We start from the raw sequence: 15965 nt of genomic DNA on the forward strand, positions 1-15965 counted from the left end.
TTCTTATGGGGAAATTGGATTTGCTTAACATCATTTTGCTCAAAGTCACATTTTTCAGGAACATAACTACAACATTAAACGAGGAGTTACTGTACTTAAAACATATACACTGCAAAAACAAATGAAAAGATACATTGGCCAAATTTTTTTCACATCTGAGAACCTAAAGTGGCTTGATTTTCACAGGTGCCAAGTGCTTCCAACTAAAGAATCAGGCCACTTACTGTAGATATAAAAAATATATACTTGCATTTAAGCTTAAACCTTTTGGTCCTTACCGCTAAACATGCCAGTTCTCTCTGCAATTTCAGCCTATGATCACTTAGTTTCAATGGGAATTGGTTTACCTGAGGTTTTTTTCTTTCCAACATAGCAGATGAAGCATGTTTCCCTGTTTTTTTCCCTGATGTTACAACAGCTCCCAAGTTTGATGTATCATTTCGATAATGACTGTCACAGGACTCTTTGGTTACATGTACCTTTGAAATTTAAAGACAGAAAGAAAGTGCCAAGAAAGAACAGAAAATGTTTAGACTCCTGTCATATTCTGTAGACTTAAACCACCAAAATGTAAGCAATATGAATATCTGCAGGGGGATAAAGGGAACATGTAGTAGTCAAGTCTACCCTCAGTAACAGGAGCTGTGACCCAGACCTGAAATAGTAAGCAATGAGTTTCCTCTGAGAAAGTGAGCATTCATTGGCTGCTAGACTGGTCAACTACATCCAAGCCCCCTCTTTTTCTTCAGTATTTCTAGTTTGCCTACTATGATAGTATCTAAGTTCTTCTAATGCAAATGTCTCAATCTTTTCTGGTTGGTGGTGAAAAATATTTTTGAGACCCCTCTACATTTATTATAACAATAAAAAAAACATGACAAGCCTATATGATGTGTGTGTGTTTTGAGACCATGTTTTACCTCACAAACTTTGAAGGTTTGGGCTGCCTCCAAGTTATTCTGGAAATTTTATATTTTTTGCTTTAGAAGAAAAGTTTAAATACTTTGTGACACACCCCACCCCCCGATTGTCTTTTGTCATCCCCCTGCAGGTCACAGCCCAAAGGTTTAGAAACACTACTCCAGTATAACACAGAAATGGCTTAGGGCTTGTCCACACACTCACAGTGCTACGGTAGCACTTAGCTAAGACACTATTTATGCTGACAGGAGAACTGCCCTCCTATCAATACAGCACTGTCTATACTGAAGGTTAGGTTGATATAGCTACACCACTTTTCCACATCCCTGAGCGATATAGTTATGCTGACATAAATTGAAAAGTATAGATCAAGCATTAGACTTGCTCCTTCACTGCAGAATAATTTTAAAGTGGAAAATAGTGAAAGGAATGCATATGCAGGTAGAATACTTTTCCCAAAAAGCTGCACAGTTCTTACCCTTGCAGCAGACTGGCACTGAAATGTAGTGTTCTAGGTGCCCTAGATATATAATTGAGTAGATTTAACACTGATCAGGCTGCAGAGCCAGAAGTTGAAGATACTCAGCAGACAGACACCTGAGAGACTAGGTGGGTGAGATAACCTTTTTTATTGGACCAACTTCTGTTGGTGAGAGAGAAGCTTTTGAGCTTACATATGACCTGAAGAAGAGCTCTGTGTAAGCTCGAAAGCTTGTCTCACACCAACAGAAGTTGGTCCTATAAAAGATATTACCTCACCCACCTTGATCTCCAATATCCTGGGACCAATATGGCTACAACACTGCAGTAGACACCTGTGTCCATTTTCCCTTACACATTCTAAGAGCAAGCCTCTTCAGCAAATCGAAGCACAACTAATATGAAAATTCAACATTTTAAAGTTTCCGTTTTTCTCTGTTCAGTTTTTGGAGATACAAAGCAAGTGTATGGGAGTCATCTGACAAGATCTCTTACTTCAGGCTGCCTTCTGCTAACAGGAGGAGCATAGAATGATTTCTGAGTCCCCGCCCTGTTTTTTCGGTCAGAAGCAGCTGCCAGGTCAGGAAACTCTTCAGCATCCTAAACAAAATACAAGCCATTGTTTTTAAAGAGGACAATCAGCGCCAAATTCCCAGCTCCAAATCAAATATATATTCTCTCCCTCCCTTCCACATAAAGAAACACACATCTATTTTGGTGTATAGAGGTTCATGGATCTGAGTGTGGCTTCTTCAACTATTAACATCTTAATGCTTAAAAGCTGCAGAAGGCACAGATTTTGCATATGGCAGCAACTAGTTCAGACATAAAGGAATTTAAAAAACAAAAAACAAAACAAAAAAAGTTTGCATTAACAGATGCCAGAACTTGAATCTTTTCTAGTACTCTGAGTGCAGTCAGTACTGCAGCCAATTAGTATGGACAGTTAAAAGAGCCATTCTGTTACTTTTTAGATCATTTACAAGCATTCTGAACTACAAAGCCCCCATTTCCCACTCTAGCCTCCAGTTACGTAGTCTTGCCTTAAAAAGTGCGGGTGAGAGAGAGAAGGGGAACAAAAGAGGGGAGTGCCATAAGCTTTGGACTATAGAATCGTGAACACTCAAAGAAATCAGTATATGCACGTTTTGATACTATTGACTATGTACATTTACAGTTAAACAACAGCACAGAGAATGCATGTGTGCAGTATACAATATTCAGCAAACTAGAGGATCACACACTTGTTGCTTCTGTAGGCTGAGAGCATAAAAAAAGCACATTACAGACTCCTTGACGTCCTTCATTCCCTCCACAAGCTCTTTGTATGCCATGCTCCCATCTCCCACAATCTCAGGGACTCCTTGCAGTCACCCCACCCTTCACCTCAGGCCAGAGATAATGTGATCCCCCATTCTCCCCATGCCATGGGCTCTGTGTGCCCTCCCCATTTCCCCTTACATATTCCCAGGATACAACATTTTGGTACTTCTCGGAATGGCATGACTCCACTTCTGCTGGATGCCACGTCCAATTTTGTCTCAGTACCAGACAGGAACAAACCTTCAAAAGCAGGACGAATGGCCTGCCTACTCATTCCTCCCTATTCCCTCTCCCCACATTCTCATTTCTTTTCTCTCTCTTCTCTGACTGGGAGGGTAAAGTAATTCAGGATGTCAACAATTTTAAACTGTACTTGGAGGATGGGGAGAGCTGAGATGGGTGATATAGTTATACTGGAAAGTGTTAATGGCTGCCATCAACTAGTTCTTCAATCTAAAGACCATTACAGAGGTAGCTGAAGCTGCTGCAAGAGTCAAGGTGCTCCATGGATCCTCTATTTCCCCCTTCAGGTTTTTTCAATTTTTACCCAAATCAATTGGAGTTTTGCCTAGTGATACCTAGAACATCAAGTTTTGGACCTGACCGGATGTGGCATTCAAATATCTGTAATGAACAAATTGACATCACTGAGCTGAGTGAAAGACTTCTTTGCTAAGCCAATTAGCCCCATAACACTATACTTGGTGGAATTTTTGTATATATTAAAAAAAACAGTTTTCAATCACGTTAACTTTAAAATGCAACTTAACATTCAATTTCTGAGTGCATCTATGAAAATTATTTCTCAGTTTTATTTGTGCAAAAGCTAAATTACAACTGATAAAATAGATTAATAAAATCCACAATAGGAATTTAGAGTAAAAATAATACTGATTAGAACTAATCTCTTTTTCTGGAGACAGGAAAAAACACAAATTTACATTAATGCTCTCACAGTAACCTTAAATTGCCCAAATTACACATATATTTTGAAATAGCTCTATTTTAAGCATATACCATTTAGATAAAAACAGGAGTACTTGTGACTTCATATTGATCAATTTCAGCAGGAGCTGCATGAATCTGAAGACCAAATTGGGTTATATGTAGGTAAGGTGGAAGAGTTAATGTTAATATAAAAATCTTAAAAGGGAAACCAATTTAAAATCTAGACAATTTCTAAAAATAGGGTATTCTGAGGTCCTACACGTCCTGCCCTTGAAGTCCCAGTCAGTTCAACATTTTACCACACATTTTTGAAAAAGCCTCTCCCCGCCACTGTTGCAGGAGGAAATAGCCACATAAACAAATGGAAACTGCTTCATTTACTAGAGAAACAAAAATTAGCAACATACAAAGTGCTGTCCAATGCACAAACACAAAAAGGAGCAATTCTGTAATCTTAGGGGGAAAATGTTCAGAGTTACTACTTAGCATTAAAAGGTTCTGTTTGTTTTTTTAAATGTAATACACAAAAATATACATGTGTAATCTTTACCTAGCAGAACATCCGATTTACTCCTGAACAATTATATTGGAGAAATCAACTGGATCTTCCCCCGCTCCAATATAATATTTAATCTGAAGCATAGGACACACAGTTAGCTGTACAATGTAACAAAGTACACCTCTACCCCAATATAACGCTGTCCTCGGGAGCCAAAAAAAATAATCTTACTGTGTTATAGGTGAAACCGCGTTATATCGAACTTGCTTTGATCTGTCAGAGTGCGCAGCCCTGCCCCCTGGAGCACTGCTTTACCGCGTTATATCCAAATTAGTGTTATATCGGGGTAGAGGTGTAGTAAGAAGCAGATTTTAATTGTTTCCTTTGCTACCAAAAAAGAAATCCCATGTTGAATGTTTTGGCTGCTTGTAGTCATGATGCACATTACGGTCGCAAATCCTGTAGAGGAATCACAAGTATTGGCATGGAATTCAGTGGGACATAACAGGTGCAAGTGTCATGCTACCACACCTTATTTTTCCCTCTGATCTCTGTCAGATACAGAGTCTGATTTGCCTAACTTCTTAGTTAGGGTTTTGTAACAGACTGTTGTCACTTTGTCTAATTAAAATATAACCATGCAAATTATTGCTACTGCTGTTAGATAATTGCAATGAATCTTATACAAAAAGTGTGACACACGGCCAGAAAGGGTTAAACAGCTTGCAGGCTAACTAACCCAGAGCCAACCTGTAGAGACGTATTAGAAATAGTAATGATGGCCATTTGATGTTAGATTGGCTAGAACTTTGAAACGCAAACCTATATTGTTAGAAGTGATACTAATTGTCTGTGTGCACTCAAACTTTAGCCATGTAAACAGATGCTCCCTTTTGATCTCTGAATTAATAGTTCTAGTGACAGACAGGGACTATTAACATTTAGATTAAACTTGAGTGAAATAATGTCAATGTCTATTTGTCTCTCTGAAGTTTGTGATAGACTGCCTAATGGATAAATTGCCCTATGTTAATTTGTGTAACTAATTACTGGTGGTGCTTAGGAAACAGAAGGTTACATCAAAAGCCTATTATTTACCCAGAACTGTATGGTCAAGAGCTGCTAGAAAATGGTATAAAAGACCCTTGGGTCCCGATCCCGTTTATCTACTTGAGGTTTCATGCAGGGGAAGCCTAAGCCACAAGGACTGAGATCCCAGTTCTGAATCGACTACCCTGAAATATAAACATTGGACTATTTCCGAAAGAACTCTTTGTATCTACAAAGCTCACTGTTTCTGCTACGAATCTGAATCTCAAGACCGACTCATGCCTGTATGTATACTGATCTTTTAACCAATCCTCTCTCCCTTTTCTTTTTAAAATAAAATTTTAGTTTAGTTAATAAGATTTGGCTGTAAGCGTGTATTTAGGTAAGATCTGGAACATTCATTGACCTGGGAGGTAATGTGTCTGATCCTTTGGGACTGATAGAACTTTTTTGCACGATGAGTAAGATTTACACCTCTACCCCGATATAACACGAATTCGGATACAACACGGTAAAGCAGTGCTCCGGGGGGGAGAGGCTGCGCACTCTGGTGGATCAAAGCAAGTTCGATATAATGCGGTTTCACCTATAACGCAGTAAGATTTTTTTGGCTCCTGAGGACAGCGTTATATCGGGGCAGAGGTGTATTAATCCTCATCATATCTGACTTGGGTGCCTAGGTGGAGGCCTGAGGTTGGGTTACTTTAAGGGAACTGTGTTGTTTCTGGGTAACCAGTGAGGTTATTATGGAAGCTGCTTTGTGCTGGCTTGGTAAATGTAAATATTGGAATATCCACCAGCTTTGGGTATTGTCTGCCCCATTCTTTGCAGTTCACCCTAATTGAGTGACCTCAGCTGGCTCCCCTGGGATTCCAGTCACAACTGTACTTTTGGACTAGGAGAAAATTACCTTCTTAAATATACCTACAGAATCAGTTTACACCACAGATCTGAATCCAGGCTTCTACAAATTAGAAGTCACATACCAACCCCTTAATGTGCACACATTACCAAAACATTCGACTGTACCTCAATCCTTGGTGGTTCCTGTACTATAAAGCTTTCATTTTGAGGTTTTTCCTCTTCAGGATTTGATTTAGGTTTCTTTTTCTTTTTTTTCTTCTTCTTTTCTGATACTTCTTCAGGCTCAGTTTCACTAGCATCATTTCTTGTTTTTGACTAATGAAAGACCACGAGTGGAGTAAATCAGCTATTTACAGATGACTGGTATCAGAATACAGGTAAAAATATTTTTAAAACCACCAAACCTATGTAAGCGATCAAACATGTACAACAAAGTATGCCCTAACCAATCCACATTGTGATAACACATGGACAGAGTTTGATCATTTAAGACCCAGCAGCAGTTAGAGCACAGCAGAGAATATACTGCTGTAAACGTACTGCAAAACTATCACAGCATACTTGGATACAGTGATTTGGGCAGAAAACATTCCTCCTAAAAGATACCCTGTTTCAACTTTAACTTTTGAAGACAACAAGATATGAAAGAAGTGTAACTTAAAATTATGGATAACACTTCTAACAAAGTGTAAAATTACACCTAAACTACCTTAGCAAAGAGGCATTTGGTTTGCAGATACATTAATGGCTTTTTTTTTTAAAAAATAGTGTCAATGGATGTTAGGGGTTCTCAAACTTCATTGCACCATGACCCCGTTCCGACAACAAAAATTACTACACAACCCCAAGAGGGCAGACTGAAGCAGGGGTGCCAAAGCCCGAGCCTCACTGTCCCAGGTGGGGGGGCCAAAGTCAAATCCTAAAAGGGCTTTGGCCCCCCCATCAATGGAGCTCAGGCTTCAACCCCAGGCCCCAGAAAGTCTAATGCCAGCTCTGGCGACCTCATTAAAACGGGCTTGTGAGCTACTTTGGGGTCCTGACTCACAGTTTGAGAACCACTGTTAGATCAATGGAGTGTAACAGACAATTATCTGAATACCTTACTATTTGCCTGAACATCTTGTTTTTCTTTGCTGCAAGAATGGTTACTGGAAATAAGTTCAGAGGCTGGTGAGGAAACAACTCTCTTTGGAGCCTGCGATAGTATGGTGGCCCAAGATAAATGTGACTGAGTGGAGTAAGGTGCAGATGTTGGAGGAAGTGCTGCTGGAAAGAAAATAATATTCAGCGATATCTAAAGGTAAATTATTTCTCCAGCTACTTAATATTTAAAAGGTTTACGAATGACTCAAATACCACCACCTCTACAATTAGTGACAAGGTATTCCGATTGTTTTTAATTTAGTTTCTTTGACTGCTGTTCAAATTAGTACCTTGGCAGCTAGAGACCAAGGTGTTTCCTTACTACATTTTTCCTCCACATTTTTCCGCTCACTTGTTTGTTATACAGATTGTGGGCTTTGACATTGATTTTTATTTGCAAAAGAACTGAAAATTAAATTTTGGAAAAACTGCCGTTAAATTTAAGGGGACCACCCCTCCCAACTATTCTAGCCTCTAAGGGTTAGATTTTTTTAAAAAAAATTATATAAAACAGCCACCATAAAGCCGAAATGAGAAACCAAACACCCCAGCATAACCTTGTTTTAAATACCACCTCATCACCCTTCCCCCGCATTAGCCCTGATAAAGAAATAAGGTTTGAGAGTGCCCTGAGAGGCAGAGAGAAGTAGGAATCCTCACATTAAGAACCTCCTGCCAGCAGCTCTCTTCTCCCACTCAAACTACCAACAGTACCTCAGTCTTATCTGGGCTGAACTTCAGACAGCAAGCTCTTATCCATGTCCCAACCATACCAATGTCCTATATAGTATAGATGTAGCTGTGTCAGTCCCAGGATATGAGAGAGGCAATATCCTTTATTGGCCCAACTTCTGTTGGTGAGAGACAAGCTTTCAAACCACACAGCTCTGTGTGGTTCGAAAGCTTGTCTCTCTCACCAACAGAAGTTGGGCCAATAAACATCACCATCTCACCCGCCTTGTCTCCTCTACTATACCATGACATTTGACCAGATGTCTTGACAGCACTGGCTGTGTTGGGTGAGTAACTAAAACCCTTCAATAGCCTTCCTAATTGGCAACATTTACATATTCAATAGAGGAGAGACAACATGGACCCTAAGAACAAAATTACCAAAAGGAAGTCCCATCTACTCCTGCTGGGGTTCAGAGACAAGACACCACCATCTCACAATCAGTGGATCAAAGGCAGAGATCAATCTAATATTAGCATAGACATTAGGAGTTCATCTAGTAGTGCTCCCAGTTCCTGTGCTCAAGTCTGTACTGAGATTACATCAAGGAGATCTGAGGCAGCCATACTTTCAGAGCTGTCTTGCCACAATACTGGACGACACTGCTGATAGTTGGCTATTTCTTTAGCAGACACCAGCATTCTATTCTCCCTAAAGTAGGCACTGATGACCTCTGCCAATAAACTGAGCCAATTTTTTCATCCTGACCTTCAGCCAACAAGGTCATGACAAAAACTATTCATAACACTTCTGCCATCTCAAGGCAAGAGAGAGAGACAGAGACAGAGACACTGTCCCAAACTTAAGCAGCAAAGACTTTGCATTTGTCCTCTCAAGACACTGCCCTGCAGCCACAGAAACAGACTGTGAAGTCTGAATTGTATCCATTTTATCTGAAAAACCGCATGAAATATACTTATAATGGCAAGGACTCAGCCAGCCACTTAAAGAAGACAGCTATTAACAACCAGCTAGTCAACCACTCAAAACAAGCTTGCTTATCAAGGTTTACTAAATGTTGTTAAGGGTACTTGTGATTTGCTACTGGATTTTTTTTTTTTTTTAATAGAAAGCAAAGTACTAAACTTGAGGAGTACCCTTAACATCAGAAGTCAAAGATCACTAGACTTCAAAACCTGATAATTTCTCTTAATTAAACAAACAACCAACAAAGCAGCAGCAGCAGCACAAGAATCAGTACATCAGCACTGATCTTTAAATGTCCATGACATCAGACAAAAATAGGACAATTAGCTTGTGAATTCTATATACACCAGAGTTAATCACTTGCTGTTACCTCAATTGAGAGAGCAGACATTTCTGCTGCAATACAAATAAATATAGATTTGAATCATGTAAGAACTCATCCATTAACATAAAATATTCTTAACCCCACAAGATAGGTCTCCTCAGATTTATGTATAAGCTTAAGACCTAAAAGAAAAATGAATGCATTAAAAAGTGGTTTGTTCTGAACAATTTTCCTTTTGCCATTTTTGCTTTTAACAAGTGAATTTTTAAAATTTAAACTAGAGATCTGCCACAAGCTAAGAACTCTGCTGCATTAGAAATCCATTATTTACATATATTTGGAAGTAGTTTGTGGTAAGTCAAGGTATTTACATAGCAATTAAAACAACTGCTTCATTATCTCTCACTGGTTAGTTTCCATGCTGTAGGTTTTTATTTTTAAATTTGCACATTTAGTCTATTCTCAAGGAACATTCAGCAGTTCTGTAACTTTTATATTAATGAGATGCAGAGTCAATTCAAACCCAATAGGAGGTAGATATTTTGGGGTTTCTCCAGCACTTACCTCTAGTATCAAGTGAAGAGGAAACTGAACCTACTTCTGTATAAATTTTTGATACAGCTTTGTTTTCCACTGAAGCTTCATCCTACAAAGCAACAACATATTGTTTTGTATTCTTAAATACAGAAGACTCCCAACATACATAACTTTTTAGACTCATCTGGCCCGATAATATTCTGCAACCATACCAAGACCCTTTTATACCATGCAACTCGTATAAAAGAATCTTAAAAGGGGGTAGAAATGGCATCCTGAGAATACCTCCTGTGCAGGAGACCTCTCCAGCCAGCGGAGATCTGGCATAAAGGTTCCATGACACTCCTGCTCTCAGGCTCCAGCAATTATGTGAACGAAATGTTAATCAGAACACAGATTTACCTTACTTGAGCAATAAAAATGAGGTGCAGAGCATTTCCTGGGAATTAATGACTGGCTGAAGCTGATGCACGTTGGTCATTAATCCACAGGCAATGCCATGCACAGAGGTGGTGACCTTATTTTTTTTGCCATAAGAAAATAGCTGGTGGGAACAAGGAGGGAATGGGCTACTGAAGCATACAAGGTCCCAGGTGTGAGCATCACATGATATTTTACCACACATGGGGAAAAAAATCTTTGTATGATAGATTCAACTTAATAGCAACTTTTTGCTGGCATCTGAGGGGTTGCTGTTATCCATCAGTTGCTAATAAGTAGGGCTGTCAATTAATCAGGTAACTCACACGATTAACAGTGCGATTAATCGCAATTAATTTTATAATTGTGATTAATTTTTTTAGTTAAACAATAGAATACCAATTGAAATTTATTAAATAAATATTTTGGATTTTTTTTTTACATTTTCATATATATTGTATTCTGTGTTGTAATTGAAATCAAAGTGTATATTTTTTATTACAAATATTTGCACTGTAAAAATGCTAAAAGAAATAGTATTTTTCAATTCATCTCATACACATACTGTAGTGCAATCTTTGTCAAAGTGTAACTTACAAATGTAGATTTTGTGTGTTATACATAATTGCACTCAAAAACAAAACCATGGAGGCGCTGTTTACAAGTCAACTCAGTTCTACTTCTTGTTCAGCCAATCACTAAGACAAACAAGTTTGTTTACAATGGAGATAACGCTGCCCACTTCTTATTTACAGTGTCCCCAGAAAGCGAGAACAGGCATTTGCATGGCACTTTTCTAGCTGGCATTGCCAAGTATTTACGTGCCAGATATGCTAAATATTCGTATGCCCCTTCATGCTTCAGTCACCATTCCAGAGGACATGCTTCCATGCTGATAACACTCGTTAAAAAAATAATGCATTAATTAAATTTGTGACCGAACTCCTTGGGGGGGGGGAGAATGGTGTGTCCCCTGCTCTGTTTTACCCACATTCTGCCATATATTTCATGTTATAGCAGTCTCCGATGATGACCCAGGACATATTGTTCATTTTAAAAAACACTTTCACTGCAGATTTCACAAAACCTAAAAGATAGCTACAGCACTCGACCCAAGGTTTAAGAATCTGAAGTGACTTCCAAAATCTGAGAGGGACGAGCTGTGGAACATGCTTTCAGAAGTCTTAAAAGAGCAACACTGATGTGGAAACTACAGAACCCAAACCACCAAAAAAGAAAATCAGCTTTCTGCTGGTGGCATCTGACTCAGATAAGGAAAATGAACATGCATAGGTCCGCACTGCTTTGGACTGTTATCGAGCAGAACCCATCATCAGCATGGACATATCCTCTGGAATGGTGACCAAAACATGAAGGGACATATGAATCTTTAGTGCATCTGGATTGTGAATATCTTGTGAAACCAGCTAAAACAGTGTCATGCGAACGCCTGTTCTCACTTTCAGGTGACACTGTAAACAAGAAGTGGGCAGCATTATGATCTGCAAATAAACTTGCTTGTCTGAGCGATTGGCTGAAGAAGAAGTAGGACTGAGTGGACTTTCAGGTTCTAAATTTTAGATTTTATTTTTGAATGCAGGTTTCTTTGGTACATAATTCTACATTTGTAAGTTCAACTTTCTTGATAAAGAGATTGCACTATAGTACTTGTATTAGGTGAATTGAAAAATACTATTTCTTTTGTTTTTTATAATTCAAATACTTGTAATCAAAAATAAATATAAAGTGAGCACTATACACTTTGTATTCTGTGATTTAATTGAAATCAATATATTTGAAAATGTAGAAAATAAACAGTATACTATTAACACCACAATTAATCACACGATTAAAAAAAATAATTGCATGACAGCCCTACTAAGAAGTGAAAAGCAGGTTTGTGAGGCAGCTGCCAGGGAAGGGGAAGTCTTAGAGGGCTGCAGCCCAGATGTTGAGGCTTTCCACAAGCAAGGGGGGTGGGGGAAGAGTGCTCTGGGGTTCATGCAGCTACACAGTACCGTTTCCTAGGCTTTCCAGAGGTCAGGGCTCAGTATGTCCCAACACTTCCTTCCCTATTCACAGTCCCACAACAGGGCACAGCCCAGAGAGCTCAGCGAGATGTACTGTGCAGATTCCACCTTTCAGGCTGCAGTCCTCCCTCCTTGCACAAATCTGCTACTGCTCTGCCCACAGCCTCACCTCCCAGGATTCCAGCTCACAGCCTCTTACCTCCTATGTAGTCACTGTTTGCAGGCAGGTTTGCCAGGTTGCTTCCTTCTGGGCTGTAGCCTCACAGGCCTGCCGGCAAAAGGGGGTACCTTTCTTCTAAAAAAGTTGCTAATAAGCAGCATGCTATTGCTAATATCCGAATCCCATTAACATTGATATTAATGAGCTGAATTGGTTCCCAGCAATATGTTGTCATTAACCAGAAGTTGCTAACATCAGGATTGCTATTGAGCAGAAATCTACTGTATATTAGGCAAGATACTAGCTAATATAGAATTCCCACAGGAGTAAACTGCACCACTGTGCAATGCAAAATTTGTGCAGAATTCTGTGTTTCCCCTGCAGAATTGGGGCTGCAGAGTTGCTCGCCGCCATTAGGGGCCGCTGAACTCTGAAGAGCCCAGCTCACATCGAGTGGATTGCCTAACCTCACACAGCCCCTTCCAGTACCTCCCAACTGGAGCTGGGTTGTTGTAGGGGTTTCTGTAACTCTACTCCTGGGGCAGGTGGGAGATCTTTTTTGTTTTGTGGGTGTTGTTGACATACTTGTTGACAATTATTTTGAAATAAGCTACCAAAATAATTGAAACTGGAGTGATTATATTGTGTTATTTTGACAAATAAAACATGCAGAATTTTAAAATACTGTGTGGAGAATTTTTAGGTGCAGAATTCCCTCTGGAGTAATAGTTTAAATTCCTAGTCTACTCTCAAGCAATTGTCTTCTACTTTATTACAATGACAGGGCAAGGCAGGCTGCAAACTCTTTCCCTCTACAAGCTATTTGTTACTTAATCACCCTACTGATGACACAAATGGTTTAATGAATCATTAAACAAGTCATTTTATGAAATACTCTACAATGCTCCAAAGTACAAACATCAACTAACCTCTGTGGTCACCAAAGCAGAAGTCTGTGTTCTGACTGGTTGTCTCAAGAGTGCAGTATTGCCTTCAGTTGAGCATAACGGCCCCCATTTATGTTTTTCTAGGTCCACTACATCATTGCTTCCCAGAGTCTGCAACTTAGGGAAATCCGAAAGGGTAACTTCAAAAGCAGGTTTTGGAAGAGACTCGTTTTTTGGAATCGGTTTTGATTTCCTGTTCATGGCTTTATTAGACCTGTCTAATTAAAACATGTAAAGTCAAAGAAGCCAACTATCTGTTTATACTCACTAAATTATACCTAGAGGTTTATGTCACCTCAACTGTCATGATATCCAAGCACATGATATCCAGAGAATAGTTTCAGGTCAACAATAACTTATTTTGAAAATGTTGATATACTAATCACAATAATAAAGATGCAGAAAAAGTAATTTAACAGTGAACCTAGGAGTAATTTTAAAGTTAGTTGCTTGCCTAAGAAGTTCTTCATATCAATCTACCTTATGTTGTGGAGTCAGCAAATAAGGTTATTCATGGTCCTCTCTCAAAAAGGGAGTCACCCGAAGAAGTATTCTCCCCATACCCCTTGACTTGGCACCTCTAGATTCAGAAACATAGTCACACTAAACTAGAAACCACTAAATAGTCAACAATTATAATTTCTACTGCATATATTTTAACTAAGCCACATATTAGCACCTGTACCTGGTTTCAAAGCATCTCTGCCATACACAGAAGTATGAAGTGAACTTCTATTTGTTGTTCTGTCTGATGAGTCACTTCCATCAAGCCTTTTATTGTCCAATTTCTGCTCATCACCTTTTGATCTCCTCTGTAAGAAACAATGAATTGGCAGGTTAAATGAAAACCTTTCCAGAAGATTTTTTAGTTACACTTTGTCAGATCACCATATTTGCATTACCATAACTTTAGTTATACTTAACTAGAATAACCTTAAGAGTTTGGACTTTAAATTAGTTATTAAATTAAAATAACCAACACAGTTTGAGGACCAATAAAAATCAGAGGAACATCTTAGATTATTAAATCTGATTTATATTTTGTTATTTCTGCTATTTAGTTTTTGCATGTCTCTCAGTTTGGACAACAAAACCAAATTAGTCCACTTATTTCTAATCAATTGGACTTCGGGGTTCTCATGACACTTCATGCTAATGCGTACTTAGGCTCTGATCCTGCAATTGTATCTACAGGTGTGGGCTCCCGCACACAGACAGGGTTTTATTGGAGTCAGTAGGGCTCAGCACTGGTGCAGGAGGCCAGCCACGTGGATGCAATTTCAGGACAGGCAGTCTGAGTTGCATGCTGCCTGCAAAATCACTAACCTAACAAGTTCAAAAATCACAACAGACCAAAATCATCAAGAGAATGGCTTAACATCACGCTGCTTTTTGGCAGGTTTTTAACTTTTGGGGGGACTTGCCTCCTTTTCTCAGAATTTCAGGAAATTCATTCTAAAATGCACAAATAAAAAATCCCCACAGACTGGGAGACTGCCTCCATTATTATTTCATTGATGGGGGGCATCCTTCTCTAAACACTAATCTCAGCTCCTTCCTCTATGCTTTCCCTTCTGCAGACCCTTCCCTTCAATGGGTACCATCTTCTGCCTCACTTTACTTCAGCTGGCCATTGCCCTGTTCTGCTCCACTCAAGGATATAATCCCGTGTTCAACTCCTTTTTCACTGTCCATGGATACTGGCTCTGCTCAGTTCTCTTTCTACCTACAACCCAGTACCTTCTCTTCCAAGGGAACTACTTTGGCTCCTGCCCATCTCTGTCTCCCAGACTCTGGATACTGCCCCAATCCACCTTCTTCTCTCCTCCATACTTTCCTGACCAATCCTGGGAGTGCGCAGCTGGGATAGGGTTGACTTCCTGCAGGGGAAGGGAACCATACACACTCCTTGGATCACCTTTATACCTCTTGGCCCCCCACTTTACTATCCTTGCTAACTTGCTTCCTGCTTCTCCACTTGCCTCACAGACTACATTTCCTATGCTTGTTACAGCGAGAGTTGGTCAGAAAATGCCGATTTGCTGTTCTGAATCGTTTCCCCAAATCTACATTTAGCATTTCAGAGTCCACAACAGCTCTGCAGAAAACTGTCCACAACCCCCTGGAGTCCTGGCTTGAGCTTCCAGAGTCTGCAGCTCCAGGACAGCCCTAGAAGACCCAGCTGAGCCAGGGTTCTCAGGACTTCTAGGCTCTTAGCTCTGCATCAGAGAACCTGGAAGCCATGGGACAGGCTTAGCAGGCTGGTCAATTGACCTGCTTTATTAACCATTGTCAAATATTCCAGCGATGCCTTGATGTAGGCAGTGGCCTAGCATCTGGTGCCATTCTTTCATTTTTTAGAACTTTATTTCATTGTGTTTTAATTCAGAAAAATGCAAAACAACTCATTTTTCAGTAACTTGTTTTTTATAATTAGGTATAAAACTCTAAGACTAAGTCTAGGCCTACTGGAGACTATGAAGTCTTACTCTTTTTGTTACTGTTCCAATAAATTACGGCTTTAAATATTTGACCAACATTTGATCAATTATTTTTGGATTGGTCAAATGCCCACCCTACCATGGAAGCCCCAACTTGAACTGGGACTCAGCTCCTGACTCTGCAGTAGGGAGCCTGCAGGCCCAGAGGACCCCAACT

The 15965-nt window shown here is 39.6% G+C and overlaps 1 protein-coding gene across 15 annotated transcripts in view; it reads right to left on the minus strand.

Annotated features, from left to right (window-relative positions):
* SECISBP2 (SECIS binding protein 2) overlaps window positions 1–15965 on the minus strand; it is a 50260-nt gene that overhangs the window by 25271 nt on the left and 9024 nt on the right. For 4 of the 15 annotated variants that reach the window (XM_024101164.3, XM_065550398.1, XM_065550405.1 and 1 more), the window contains 7 exons: window positions 13993–14119; window positions 13290–13525; window positions 9778–9859; window positions 7185–7348; window positions 6251–6400; window positions 1897–2001; window positions 348–479 (listed from right to left, as the gene is read on the minus strand). In XM_024101164.3, coding sequence (XP_023956932.2) covers window positions 348–479; window positions 1897–2001; window positions 6251–6400; window positions 7185–7348; window positions 9778–9859; window positions 13290–13525; window positions 13993–14119 — 996 coding nt within the window. Of the gene's footprint in view, window positions 1–347; window positions 480–1896; window positions 2002–6250; window positions 6401–7184; window positions 7352–9777; window positions 9860–13289; window positions 13526–13992; window positions 14120–15965 lie in introns of all 15 variants that reach the window. The other 11 variants (XM_008163188.4, XM_008163187.4, XM_065550402.1 and 8 more) reach the window with 4 other exon arrangements.

The sequence above is a fragment of the Chrysemys picta genome, chromosome 6 (genome assembly GCF_011386835.1).
Source record: "Chrysemys picta bellii isolate R12L10 chromosome 6, ASM1138683v2, whole genome shotgun sequence".
Taxonomy (NCBI): Eukaryota; Metazoa; Chordata; order Testudines; family Emydidae; genus Chrysemys; species Chrysemys picta.